The sequence below is a fragment of the Hyperolius riggenbachi genome, chromosome 5 (assembly GCF_040937935.1).
Source record: "Hyperolius riggenbachi isolate aHypRig1 chromosome 5, aHypRig1.pri, whole genome shotgun sequence".
In the NCBI taxonomy this organism is placed as follows: domain Eukaryota; kingdom Metazoa; phylum Chordata; class Amphibia; order Anura; family Hyperoliidae; genus Hyperolius; species Hyperolius riggenbachi.
In genome coordinates this window covers 375,210,427-375,225,467 of record NC_090650.1, presented here as the reverse complement: position 1 = coordinate 375,225,467, position 15,041 = coordinate 375,210,427, and the positions used below count along the sequence as shown (strand labels likewise).

The 15,041-nt window shown below is 45.2% G+C and overlaps 1 protein-coding gene across 2 annotated transcripts in view; it reads right to left on the bottom strand.

The window, feature by feature from the left end:
• The window catches only part of LOC137519021 (uncharacterized protein C8orf88-like), a 170,016-nt gene extending 155,229 nt beyond the window's left edge, over positions 1 to 14,787 (bottom strand). For both annotated transcript variants that reach the window (XM_068237601.1, XM_068237603.1), the window contains exon 1: positions 14,705 to 14,787. In XM_068237601.1, the coding sequence (XP_068093702.1) occupies positions 14,705 to 14,786 (82 nt within the window). In that variant the 5' untranslated portion in view covers position 14,787. The remainder of the gene's footprint in view (positions 1 to 14,704) is intronic.
• Positions 14,788 to 15,041: the final 254 nt, after the last annotated feature.

The following is a 15,041-nucleotide window of genomic DNA, read 5'->3' as shown; positions in this document are numbered from 1 at the left end:
CGGCCATTCCTGGCTGCAGGCTCTTTAGTCTGCAAATAGACCATGCTTGGCACTAGACCAGGTTACCAAATGTTTTTGGGTAAGGGCACCTTGATGGCTTTGAAATTATATTCAAGGCACCCTTCAGCAAAAACTACCAAAATGACAGTAGCCCGCCCCTCCCAAGTAGCTAGTGATGCTTATTAGGCAAAATCACCCCTCCAAGTAGTCAATAACTGAATAGCCCCCCCTCCCATGGTAGGCAGCATTAACTGCCTAAAATAACCATCGACTCCCTGTCAGGCAGCACCCCCTGCCAATTAAATTAGTGACCCCCTATTAGCCAGCATCCTCCACTCCAGTTAGGCAGCATTCCCCACATTATGCAGCATCCCCTGCTGAATGACCATGACAAGGATAAAGAGTCAATCTTGTAGCGCACAGACATTTCCCCACATGGGGACTGCAGTTAGTAACACCCACTTTAAAGCAGTAGGATTAGCCATATATAAGTAGATAAATACTTGATCTACTTACATAACACATCTATTGTACTGTTCACGTTTTGATTTCAGTGAATTTTATATAGTAAATGAAGAGAATTCTGTTCCTGGTGGGAAACATGTCTTTTACCCACAGTTTAGGCTAAATCCTGAAATAATTTCCTCTTTACTTCTTTTCTTTTCTCCTCCAATTGCTGAGTCCCCTCAGCCTTGCTTGTAAACACAAGTGAGCAGAGGATCGTGTTTCAGATAGGCAACTTGGCAGAGAAATAAATGGAAGAGGAGGAATATATTATAGATAAAATGAACCCCCAGCATGCAACTGTTTGGCACTGACTATTAAAGGGCCAGTGCTCCTTAGGTATGTTATAACTCCAAATCATAACAGCAGAAAACAGTGTTCTCCCCAGAGCCATTTACCAGGGCGCGCCGCCCGGCTGATCTCCTCTGAGCGCCCGGGTAAATTATCCCAGTTCTGTGCATTTATTAGTGATCAGAGCCAGCCGCTGTCACTCAGAGACGCTATCTCCGCCCTCCTTCTCAGCTCCCGGCAGTTGTGTGGAGGGGCGGGGAATGCAGGAAATGTCACGCAGCTCGTATGAGCTCTGAAGAGAGGAAAGCGCGGCTCTCGGAAGGTCCTGCAGACGCTGTCCTCCTCTTCTCCTTGTACTCAGATAACGTACAGCTCTGATGTTTGTGGCATATCCAGCCAGACGCTCTCCTCCTCTCCCTGTACTGGTCCCAGCAGCAGCCCGTATGTGTGTAATCTCGCTGGCTACTAGTAATGGAGGAGGGGGGCCTCTAACTCAACCCCCGCCAGACAGAACTGTATGATGTTTGACCCTTTGACCCCACAATTCTCCAGTCCTGCCACTGCCTCCCGCAGCCCTGATTGATGCACGAAGTGAGTGTCACTGGTGTGAGGGAGTTGCAGTTTGAAAGGGGGGGGGGGGGAGACAGCCAGTGTACATATGGCCACAGACTCACCCATGGCAAGGGCAGACAGAGGCACAGAGTGATTACTGAGAGACACCCTGCCCCATTTACAGCCACAGCCAGCAATATCCTGTGTGAGTGACAGTGTCACATTACAACCAGCAGCCAGGTGCAATCTGTAGATTTGAAAATGAAACTATCAAGATTTTTTTCCATGTTACCTATATACATGGATGGTGTAAGAGGGATGTCTAATGTGGCCCATAAATCCTCTTTTCCACTCTGGGACCACCCATGTATATAGAAAAAGCTGCTAGTTTCATTGTCACATTAGCAGAAGGGTAGCTAGAATTTTAAAGGACAATAACTGTTAAAGGAAAATGTCCAGTTACTTACCTGGGGCTTCTTCCAGTCCCTTTAGTTCTTCTCCCTTGCAGTCATTCCGCACGCTGTGTTCCTCTCTGAACGCTGCATGCGCAGCCACATGTCACTCGCCTCCTCCACCACATTCCCGTTACCGGTAGAGTTTTGCACTTGAGCAGTAACTAAAAATTGCGGGCAAAACACTCCTGGTCACAGGAGCATGATCAAGGAGCTGCGGGGCTAAGGAACAGAGCAGTGTGGAATGGCGATCATGGAGCAGGAGGACTTTAGGGGGTTGGAAGAAGCCCCAGTTAAGTAGTCTAATTTTTCTTCAGTTAAGTATCCCTTTAAGAGACTCCAGTACAAAAGACAGAGCCTAGCCTGTCAATTTATTGGGGGGGGGGGGGGGGGACGGGAGGGGCGCACGCGATTCCCCACCTAGTGGCACCTGACCTAACCTTCCACCACCCGGCTACTTTTTCATACCACCCGGCTGGAAAAAATTTCTGGGGAGAACACTGAGAAAACGTTTTGAAAGTTTTGAATGCAGGATTAGCATCTTTATCCCTTAATACGCTTAGACCAGTTGCAGTTGAAATTTGATTTTTATGGTGACAATCCCGCTTCAATTATACAGCCTCACCTCAGCATCCACTCCAGATTGTAAATGACCCCCATTAGCTGCACAAACATATCCTTACCTATGCAGGCCAAGCTGCATTGATCATTCGCCCTACCCTGATTGTTCGTATGTCCAACTTCAACCGCAACTGTCAAGACTAAGGCCCATTTTACACTTAATCAGTTGCTCTCAGTTACAGATTAAAGAAAACTAATTTTCAAAGTAATGCCCATGTTTTCCTATGGCTCAGTTCCCACTATACACGTTTTTAACTGAAATCTTTTTCACATTGCACGGCTATGGGAAAAAGCTGGTACCAACGGGTACTATCACATACCAACGCATTGAGTGTAAAAAAAGCCCTAAAGGTTAACTGGCAGGTAATACAGCCGTATTGTACTTGTATATCAATGTGCCGTTGTATTACCTCATGGCAATGCACAAAGGATGGGGAACAACTCTGGGGCACCCCTGAGAGGCGTTTAACCACTTCAGCACCACAGGGTTTTTTGCTTAAAAACCAGAGCAATTTTCACATTTCAGCGCTCCTCCCATTCATTCACCAATAACTTTATTGCTACTCATCAGATGTAAATGATCTATATCTTGTTTTTTTTGGCCACAAATTATGCTTTGTGAGGGTGATATTTGCTTTTAGTAATTATGTTATTATCTGTGCATTTTAAAGGGAAAAATGAGGAAAAAAAAAAAAGAAAAAACACACTATTTCTCCATTTCCATCCACTATAGTTTTCAAATAAACAATGTTACCATAGGTAAAACCCACACATTGTATTTGCTAATTTGTCCTGGTTATGTCAACATTTAAATAATGTTCCTAGTACAATGTATGGCGATAGTATATTAGTTTCTGGTTTGTGTTTTTTGTTTTCTCATTGTACTCTATCAGTAATTAAAAGCCCTTATCTTCATGATTAACAGTAATACACTCTCATGGCATACATATTTTAAAAGCTAAGTCCCTAGGGTAACTATGTATTCTCTTTTCAACGCTGTCACTTTTGGTTTTTTTTATGAGTATTTATTTAGGGGTATAGAGTACATGAAAATAACAGTTTTATTGCTTTTCATTCAGTTTTCCGGTAAAAAAAAAATCACATGACTTAGCCCTCAGTTGTCAAACAACAAAATCTATTCTCTCACTTGTCACGGTTAAAATGATACCCTATATACATAATCAGATAGCTTATTGGGCATACAGCACACTGTTTACCACAAGTACGCCTATCTACTCCCCTGAGCTTCAGATGAAGTTTTGTGGGGAGTAGATAAGCGTAGCAAGGGATTCAAAGTGGTTAAGACGCACCAGGGCATCACAACACCAAGTTTGAGAACCCCTGTGTGTATAGACCAAAAAAAAAAAAAAAAAAACAGCATCAGCAGGAATGGTCACATGACCACTGCTCTGTAGAATGTAATTCTAAGCAATTAGCATTTTTAGGGTAGATACACACATCAGACTTTGGAATTTGCCCCACTTCCAATAGTATGAGAGTTTACATACACAATCTGGTCATAGTATTCAAAATCTTTTGGCTCTCATACCACACGGTGGTGGAAAAATACCTAGTTTACATGGTAGTGTTCTTATTTGTTACAACTGTATATTTGGTAAGATCGCAGCCATGTTCATGTCTGAGATTTATTAAGTTAAATAATGCGAGTACATTTCAATTCAACAAGTGATTCTTCAGAATTTTAGGATAAAAAAAATAAAAACAGAAAAGCTAATAATGGGTTAATGGGAGAAAGTAATGAGGCTGGAATGTGTCCCTGGATCCAGCACTTCAGTCCTGCAGGGTTTTTGTAGCTAATGTGGCAGAAAAATAACCAGGGCTATTCAGAATGATAAAACAAAACTTTGCTTAGTCAGCTATAACCTTCAAATCACAAGATATCATCTCAGCCAGTCATCGACTGGAATACTATCAAAACATTCACATGTAGGGTAGGTAGCAATTCATTACACGAGTATACAAATACAGGATCTTCTCAAAAAATTAGCATATTGTGATACAGTTCATTATTTTCTGTAATGTACTGATAAGCATTAGACTTTCATATATTTTAGATTCAAATACACACAACTGAAGTAGTTCAAGCCTTTTATTGTTTTAATATTGATGATTTTGGCATACAGCTCATGAAAACCCAAATTTCCTATCTCAAAAAATTAGCATATTTCATCCGACCAATAAAAGAAAAGTGTTTTTAAAACAAAAAAAAGTCAACCTTTAAATAATTATGTTCAGTTATGCACTCAATACTTGGTCGGGAATCCTTTTGCAGAAATGACTGCTTCAATGCGGCGTGGCATGGAGGCAATCAGCCTGTGGCACTGATCAGGTGTTATGGAGGCCCAGGATGCTTCGATAGCGGCCTTAAGCTCATCCAGAGTGTTGGGTCTTGCGTCTCAACTTTCTCTTCACAATATTCTTTTTTTTTTTTCACTATTCAATGCTTTATTAAACCAAAGATTCAATAAAAGTACAAACATGTCTTCATCAGATAAGGCACATATACAGTTTCATATAAACATAGATAGGTTAACTGTATCAAAAACTGCTATACAATTTGTGCAAGGCTAAAGCGGATATTAGAGTGACCGGGGATCTCTACACCCAGTCTAAAGGGCTGCTTGGCCCAGCCCGTCAGTAGGAGCAGAGAGGACTCCCAGGCTAGCAAGGAGAAGGAAAGGGGCAAGGAACATGAGTAAAGAGATAAGTGGTGCATCTCAGACTGTTGCAGATGGTGTTTCTTGGGTGGTGACCAACAACATCCTCTGTGGATAAGGTGAGTTTAAGGCCCCACTCTCTGCTGGAACTCGTCAGATAGTTTGAAGTGATGCCAGACTGCCCAAGTAATATTGAATTTTTCTAGTTTGTCTGCGGCTGCTGATACCAGTTCCTCCATCTCTGCAATCGCGTCAACCCTGCGGACCCACTCAATGAGAGATGGGGGGGTAGGAGATTTCCAGCGAATTGGAATGAGCGCCCTTGCGGCGTTGATCAAGTGGATTAGTATGGATTTCTTATATGCTCTAATGGAGGAGGTGGTATCATGCAGAAGGAGGCATGCTGGGGTGAATGGAATTTTGTCGGTTGTGATGTGTTCCATTAAAGAGTGGGATGCTTTCCAGAAGTTGTGGATGATTGGGCATTCCCAAAATATATGGATAAGTGTACCTCCAGGAGCTCCACATCTCCAGCACTGGTCTGGAACAGAGGGGAATATTTTATGCAGAACATGGGGCGTCTTATACCAGCGCGTTAGAATTTTGTAACCAAGTTCCTGAATGTTAGAGTTTAATGAGCCTTTGTGGTTAAAAAGGATGATTCGTTGCCATTTATCATCATCAAATTTTAGCTTCAGGTCTCTTTCCCATTTATCTTGGAATCTAGTATGTTCGTCCCAGTTTGCCTCGAGCAATAATTGGTATATGGAGGACACCAAATGTCTGTGGGGGCCTTTACTAGTCACTAGGTTTTCAAATGGAGTAAGTGGTTTGGACCAAACTTTCTTAATTTTGTCACTGTTAAGGTAGTGAGAAATCTGTAAGTATTGCCACCAAGTCAGGGGGGTATGGGTCTCTGATATTGAGTTAAGATCCATTAGCGGTTTAATTTTACCATTGCAAATAAAATCTTTAACCCTAGGGGTTGAGAGGGTCGGATGGTTAGAGAGGAAGGGGATCTCACGAGCTGGACAGAATTCCGGGTTGCGTAACAGTGGGGTTAGCTTGCTGGGGTAGGTGGTCAGACCAAATTTTGAGGAATTTTTCCGAATGCATGAGGTTGCTGCATCAATTAGTGGATTGACCAAATCCCTGCTTGCCTGTTTACTAGGTAAAACCCAGCCGAGGACTGGGGCAGGGGTTGAAGTGAAGTCTTGTTCAACTAAAACCCAGTGTTTTGTGTCCAGCTCGCTAGACCATTCCACTACTCTGGATAGTTGTGATGCGATGTGGTATTTGCTTAAGTCAGGGAGACCCAGGCCCCCACATTCTTTGGGCATACAGATCACCGCTCTCTTAAGGCGGGGTGGTTTGTTTCCCCAGATGAATTTAGAGATTTGTGTTTGGAGGGAGCGCAGATATGATGGGGGAAGTGTTATCGGGAGGCACTGACTAACGTATAGGAACCGAGGAAGCAAGTTCATTTTTACAGAGGAGATTTTTCCAAACCAGGAAAGACAAGGTTTTTTGGTCCAGCTAGTCAGATCACCAGAGAGGGCCCTACCCAAGGGTTCGAAGTTTAAATGGAACAGCTCAGACAATTCACTGGGGATAGTGATTCCCAGATATTTCAAGGATGATTTAGCCCATTGGAAGGGGAAGGACTGTTCACATTGTAGAGCTAGCTCTTGTGGCAGGGAAATATTTAAGGCCTGGGATTTGGAGAAGTTAATCTTTAGATTGGATAATATACCAAATTCCTGGAACCTCGCCATCAAGTTTGGTAATGAGATTAAGGGGTCCTGCAAAAAGAATAGGAGATCGTCGGCAAATGCCGCTACCAGATGTTCATTTGTATCTATTCTCACTCCCTTAACTGAAGGATCTGATCTTATGCAGTTGAGGAAAGGTTCCAGAGTTAAAATATATATGAGTGGTGAAAGGGGGCAGCCTTGCCTGGTCCCATTTGATATTGTCAAAGGGGACGACAGTAATCCATTCGCTTTAACCCTGGCAGATGGGTTTGAGTAGAGTAACCCGATCCAGCGGATCATGGGCTCGCCGATATTAAGGCATGACAGGGTGGCTCGGATATAATCCCAAGCCACCCTGTCAAATGCCTTCTCTGCATCTGTGGACAGAAGGAAGGTCTGCACTCCCTTTTTTTTTAGCCAGAGAGATAATGTCAATCGTACGGAAGACATTGTCTTTAGCCTCCCTCCCGGGGACAAAGCCCGCCTGGTCACCTGTTATCGAGTTGGGAATAAATGGGATTAGTCGATCTGCAATGATTTTAGCCAGGATTTTTGCGTCCAGGTTCAGCAGCGAGATAGGCCTGTAGCTTGAACACTGTTGCGGATCTTTCCCGTCCTTGGGGATCACAGTAATGTGAGCCTCAAGGAACTGGGGGGATGGGACAGTAGTTGAGTTAACGGAGTTGAAAGCTGCTATGAACCTGGGCGCGAGGATGTGACGGAAAAGTTTGTAGTACTGAGAGGATAGGCCATCTGGGCCAGGTGCTTTTCCAGCCTTGAGTGCAGAGGTAGCCATAAGGAATTCATCCTCAGAAATGGGTGCTGAAAGCGTTTCCCTATCGTCAGTAGAAAGGTTAAAGGGACGGCAGAATTTGTTTAGGAAAGCCTGCATCTTAATGGTTCTTTCCGGGCCTCTGGGGTCAGACGACCCCACTGGGTACAGGTTGTAAAGTTTCTCGTAGAATTGTCTGAACTGCTCCACTATATCCTCTGGTGAGTGGACCCTCCTCTGAGTTTTATCTATAATGGAAGAGATGTTTGTTTTAAGGACCTGCTTCCTCAGAGACCTGGCCAGCAGTCTCCCAGGCTTGTTGCCAAACTCATAGAAGATGCGCTTGCTCCAACAAACCTTCCTTTTTGCCTCAACTAAGAGATACCTAGATAAATATACTCTGGCTGTGGTCAGTTCCTCCATTCTATCTACTGCTAGGGATTGTTTGTGAAGTCTCTCAATCTCGTTTACTCTGGCTGTCAGGTTCGCTATAGCTTCTTCCTTTTCTCTTTTGAGTAGGGCGCCCATGCGGATAAGCCTCCCTCTGATCACCACCTTGTGTGCTTCCCATACAGTGAGTGGCGATGTGTCTGGGGTTTGGTTGATAGCAAAATAGTCAGAAAGAGCAGTAGATATCTTCTCTACTCTTACCTTTTCGGCTAAGAGGTGTGGGTTTAGACGCCAACACCAAATTTTAGTCACTCGCTCAGGGAGCTGGAGGGTGAGAGATACTGGAGCGTGATCTGAGATGCTTTTAACACCAATTGATGTTGATTGTATCAGGCTCAGGTCTCTTTGGGATAAGAATAGGTAGTCGATGCGTGAATGCTTATTGTGTATTTGAGAAAAGAACGTAAAATCCTTTTCTCTGGGGTGGGTGATTCTCCATACATCAACAAGAGATAGTTTCTGCAAGTGCGATCTGATCGTTTTCAGGGATCTGTACGATAGGATCGAGGATCCATTAGAGCAGTCTATGAGTGGCTCCAGGGGCACATTTAGATCTCCCCCCAGAATCAGTATGCCTTGCATAAAATTAAGTAGTTTTGATAAGGTGGTGATCAGAAAGGAGGCCTGTTTTACATTAGGAGAGTAAAGGTTAGCTAGAGTGATAATTCTGTTGTCTATTTTACCCTTCACAAATAAGAACCTTCCCGCGGGATCTTGTTGAACCTCTATTACATTAAAAGAAATGTTTCGGTTGACAAAGATCGAGACCCCTTTTGTCTTTGTTGTATCGGAGGTAGCATGGAACGCCTGGGGAAAGCGCCCGTCAAATCTAGTTGGGATATGACCCGAACGTAGGTGTGTCTCTTGGAGGAGGGCAAAATTTGCCTTCTCCCTTTTCAGGAGATCAAATATCATCATCCTTTTTTCAGGAGTATTCATACCGTTTACATTTAGTGACACCGTTTTCCAGGTGAGGAACCCAGTGTTGGTGGCCTCCATGTTTTGATCATGTGTACCCATGTTCCAATATACCAGTGTCGGATAATGTGGTAGTAGTGAAAGATTTAGCAGGGTATATGGTTCCAAGGCGCCCAAGCTGTGCACCCCAGAGTGTACGACACTCTTCCTCAGGGAGAGTGGGCCTTCACTGCAGTAATTATCTGTAGGATAAGCCAGAAGGCAAGAAGGAAAAATAAAGAAAAGAAGGAGATAGGAGGAAGGGAGATAGGGTGGGGATAGAGACAGTAACCTATCTGATGTGGAAGCTCGAGAACCAGGCATCCCACGTGAATACAGTATGGGGTACTGCACTCACCCAGTGTGTGGGTAACCTTCTCAGTGTGTAGGATATACACACTGTTGTGGGTTGTGGAAAGATACCGAGAGTATATGAGCTAGTCTCATGTGTGTCTCCACTGCACAGTGCAGGAGATTTTACCTGAGTAAAGATCCGAGCAAGTATAATTCAAACTAAACAATAAGTGAACTATGACTCAATAGCCTTAACAAGACCTCAGGAAAATGTGCCCTCAAGGAAGTACAAGTCTCCCTCTCCCTCCGTGAGCAGAGCCCAGAGTTATATAGAGAAAAATCAAGCATGCTTTTAACAGTAACCCACATCCTGTGAGCTTCATTGTGATCAGAAAAAGAGGAGCAGATATTAAGCGGCATATTCATATCTAGCAGACAAACTCTGGGCAATGCAACGTGATAACATCAATCCCCCCCTTCACCCCCCCCCCCCCTCCCATCAATAGCCCCCTGTCCCAAACATAAATATATAACAAAACTGGAGTATGCAGGGGTTGTTATCAGATGTGTAAGGTAACCAGTAGAAGAGTAGCCGGTGCCATTAGGGACATTATAGTTAAGTCGTGCTAGGAGCCCCGCATCATAAAGGGGGATCTCTCCGAGGGGGGAACAAGCATGTTAGGGCCTGGGGGGCCTTGGGGGACAGAAGAAGAGACTTTGCAGAGTACCTTTCATCACTCCCCACCAAAAACTTCGGAATTACGTGAGGAGACGGAGGTTCTCCTCTGTGTTAGCCCGGATTCCGGAGGGGTATGGGGTAAACCGGCCAATTGGGAGTCCAAAGGTGTGGGAGCGAAGTCTCCTGCGGATGCTAACTCGGGGATCGACATCTCACCGTCCCAGTTTGGGATATCCACCGATGACAGGCCCAACTCGGTGCAGAAGTCGGACAGGCCTGCAGCAGATCTAAGTATGGCCAGACGATCACCATGCATCACCGTTAGTGCAAACGGGAATCTCCAGCGGTAGGTATACCCTTTGTCACGCAGCAGTTGGAGCAGCGGTTTGAGGGCCCTTCTTTTGGCCAGGGTTATAGCTGAGAGGTCCTGGTACAGGGCAATGGGGTGGTCGTTAAAGCGGATTTCCTCGTTGTTTCTAGCGGCTTTCATTATATCTTCCTTTTGCTTGAAGGATTCAAGACAGCATATGATATCCCTGGGCTTATCACTTTCTAGGCCGCGAGGTCTTAGTGCTCTGTGTGCCCTGACAAGTGGGAACTCGGATTCAGCCGGGAGATCCATCAGGTTTGCAAAGATCGATTGCAGAGCAGGTTCAATCTGCTCTGTGGTGACTGTTTCGGGGAGGCCTTTCACCCGAATGTTGCACCTCCTACCTCGGTTGTCCAGGTCCTCTAAATGGCGGGAGTGGGCCGCAATTCTAGCATTCTGGCCTACCGCGAGCCTGTGGAGCATAGTGATTTGTGACCCCTGAACTGTGTCTGCGGCTTCTAGGGCCTGCAGTCTCACGCCAAAGGCGGCTACATCTTGACGTACCTCTGCTATTGCGGACTGGAAGGACGATTTGATGTCCGCTGCCATCGCTTGGAGGTCATCTATGGTCAGAGCCGCTTTTTTCTTATCCTTCTGCAGGTTGGTGCCTGTGTTCGGCGGTGACGCCGTATTGGAGTCTTTGACGGGCGCCATCTTGAGTTTAGATGGGTCCGTGTTAGCGCCGCGGTGTGAGCGGAATATCTCAGGAATAGTAGGTCCCAGTGAGGATTGTGAGAGCGTTAGGTCTTCCTTGGAGGCTAACTGCTTGCGGGTGCTCCTCATAGCTCGGATGGTGTCAGGTAAATGGCTAGATTTTAGATGCTTCGAGCAGTTGTGACACGAGAGCTCAGAGTTAAGCGGCCATCTTGCTCGGGATCCAAGCCACGCCCCCCTCTTCACAATATTCCACAGATTCTCTATGGGGTTCAGGTCAGGAGAGTTGGCAGGCCAATTGAGCACAGTAATACCATGGTCAGTAAACCATTTACCAGTGGTTTTGGCACTGTGAGCAGGTGCCAGGTCGTGTTGAAAAATAAAATCATCTCCATAAAGCTTTTCAGCAGATGGAAGCATGAAGTGCTCCAAAATCTCCTGATAGCTAGCTGCATTGACCCTGCCCTTGATAAAACACAGTGGACCAACACCAGCAGCTGACATGGCACCCCAGACCATCACTGACTGTGGGTACTTGACACTGGGCTTCAGGCATTCTGGCATTTCCCTCTCCCCAGTCTTCCTCCAGACTCTGGCACCTTGATTTCCGAATAACATGTAAAAGTTGCTTTCATCCGAAAAAAGTACTTTGGACCACTGAGCAACAGTCCAGTGCTGCTTCTCTGTAGCCCAGGTCAGGCGCTTCTGCCGCTGTTTCTGGTTCAAAAGTGGGTTCATGCTTCCATCTGCTGAAAAGCTTTATGGAGATGAAGATTTCATTTTTCAGCATGATCTGGCACCTGCTCACAGTGCCAAAACCACTGGTAAATGGTTCACTGACCATGGTATTACTGTGCTCAATTGGCCTGCCAACTCTCCTGACCTGAACCCCATAGAGAATCTGTGGGATATTGTGAAGAGAAAGTTGAGAGACGCAAGACCCAACACTCTGGATGAGCTTAAGGCCGCTATCGAAGCATCCTGGGCCTCCACAACACTTGAGCAGTGCCACAGGCTGATTGCCTCCATGCCACGCCGCATTGAAGCAGTCATTTCTGCAAAAGGATTCCCGACCAAGTATTGAGTGCATAACTGAACATATTTGAATGTTGACTTTTTTTGTTTTAAAAACACTTTTCTTTTATTGGTCGGATGAAATATGCTAATTTTTTGAGATAGGAAATTTGGGTTTTCATGAGCTGTATGCCAAAATCATCAATATTAAAACAATAAAAGGCTTGAACTACTTGAGTTGTGTGTATTTGAATCTAAAGTACCGTATATGAAAGTCTAATGTTTATCAGCACATTACAGAAAATAATGAACTGTATCACAATATGCTAATTTTTTTAAAGATCCTGTACTGTACAATCTAACACAAGCACAGGCTAATGCCTGACAGAGGAGATCCACCCAGCTCTGCAAGATCTCAAACATAAAACCACAGGTAACACCAGAGAACCAAAATAACAGTAATATCCCACATTCCAGAATAAAGATACAGCATAGGATATATGCATCCAGATAATGCTGGGTACACATCATGCATTTTCCCGCTCAATCTGCTGGTCGATCGGGATCGATTCGACTGTTTCTGACATGCTCGATTCGGGCTTTGATCGTTCTTGCCTTTGATTTGCATGTCAAGTATACAAAATCTATGGCAGGAAGGTGGAATGATTGAAGCCCGAATCGAGCATGTCGGAAATAGTCAAATCGATCCTGATCGACTCGCTAATCGAGCGGGAAAACGCATGGTGTGTACCCAGCATTAGAGACTAGCTGCAGAATTTACTGGTACAGGCAGTCCCTGGTTAACAAACGAGATAGGGACTGTAGGCCGCCTCCAGTATCCTGTGTGTTATCACCGCCAGGGGTGCCTCTACACTGACCCGACAGCACATGCATGCCGTCAGATCACTTGACCTCATACATGCCGTCAGGTCACATGGTACAGGCACCAGTGGCGATGAAGAGAACACAGGAGGAGCGTGCCAGATAAGTTTAAGTACCACGGCCCAGGAGGGAAGAAATAACATAAGGAGTGAGACGAGCTGAGGGGCAGTCAGTCGTTGGAAAAATCGAATGTCGCTACCGCCATGCACCCATCTGATCCCATTCAAGCGAGATTTTCCAGCATGCCGGGTCAATCGCTTTGATCCCTTTCGTCCAGAAAATTGACTGAAGATCTGATCAGGCAGCTGTGTTGTGGCCTCAATCCCTGGCAGATTCAATCATTATGATCTGATCTGCCAGATATCAGTGCTGCAAATCGAGTGATGTATGGGAGCAGCAGGTACCCCCATACTCTATTTGTGCAGATGTTTACAGATATACCTATGAGTTCAACAGAGAATATTTAATCCTGTACGACAAGGAGTAGCTTTAAAGCAAATTATTCAGGCAAAGATAAGCGCAGACTGTAGCAGGTTTACTATTAGTACAATCTTATAATGCATATACTAAGGTAGAAATGCCTGCCTGGTGTAAAATAATGCAAATATGTTGTATTGTTGATCAGGGTCTCCTTTAACGTGTACCTGTGATTGAAAAAAAATAAATAAATGATATTTACTTCAGCAGAGAGGAGCCTCAGGTTAATCCAGAGGCTTCCCATTCCCCCTCAACTTCACCGGTCCAGTGCTGGGACCCTCTGGACATAATATTCAATAAGCCTAGTTGAACACGTTCTGATGCCCACAGTCCTATCCGTGTATGAGCGTGGCCACGCTGCACAGGCACAAGCACGCCCGAGGCCTGTGTAGTAGTAAAGTGCTGCTCCTGTATGGAGGAAGAAGCTGTGCACTAGGCCTGAACAATTTTGGAATAGTCAGAGGCATTTTCCGCGCTTATGTCCCCCAAAACCCGTCACGTGCGTCCAGCGGCATCGGCAGTGTTGGACATACCTACCGCACAAGTCCAACACTGTCCTTCCTCTGACGTTATGCCGTGCATCAGAGCCTGCAGGAGGCGAAGTGGATAGACTGGCATCGCTGGAAGGTATGTACAGCACTGCCGCAGCTTGGGGGACAGAGCAGGCATAGGGAGAGACCCAGAGGGGGGCACAGAGAGAAAAGGCAAATGGGACACAGTAACACAAAGGGGGCAAGACCCAGAGGGGGACACAGACAAATGGGGCACGAAGAGACAAAGGGTGCACAAAGACAAGGGGACAGAGGGGCTTAGAAGGGGAACAAACAGGCACAGAGGAGGGAACAAAGCTTTATTTGAAGGAAATAGTGAATCGGACAGAAAATCGATCAAGTAAATGTTTTAATAAAATCGTTCAGGCCTACTGTGCACTAGCAGCTTTGTCTTACAGCGCAGGCTGTACTTGCACCTACGCAATTTGGCTGTGCTTGTACATGGACAGGAGTGTAGCCCCGAGGAAGAAGAGAGTCCCAGCAAGTAGTGGTGGGGTGGATGAGGATTGGAAAAGCCTCCACATCATCCTTAAAGTATTGAACTTCATTTTTTTCAACACAGGTTTGCTTTAAAAAACTACTACTGAAAGACTACTGAAACCGTAATAAAATAAGCAACACTGACAACAGGTCTCTGCAGATGAGCCCAAAGCACCCAGAATCTTCCTACCTACAGTGTATCCTGTATGTTAAGTGGAAGGTGATCTGACAATATTATCGGTGTTTATCCACAAGTGCCATCGAGAACTTACCACGAGCCGCCCCCTGCTGATACCTCTGATCTCTGCGGTCTGAGCGTTCCACCCCCCGGCTGTGCAGTGAGGCTGATGTCATGCGGCTTCTGCTAATAAACACAGGCATGGCATGATGCCAGCCCCATCTACAACCAATACACACCACATACACGAGGGAAATCACATTACGTCCAATCAGAACATATTTGTTCATCAGAAATTTACTCTAAATTGATATGAATTCCACATACTTGTTCTATATTTTGTCATTTTACATTAATTTTCTACTGTCCACTTGCTGGTCAAGGTATAAAATCCAAGTCAGGCAAAAACGGCGCTGGAAATTTGGGCGCGC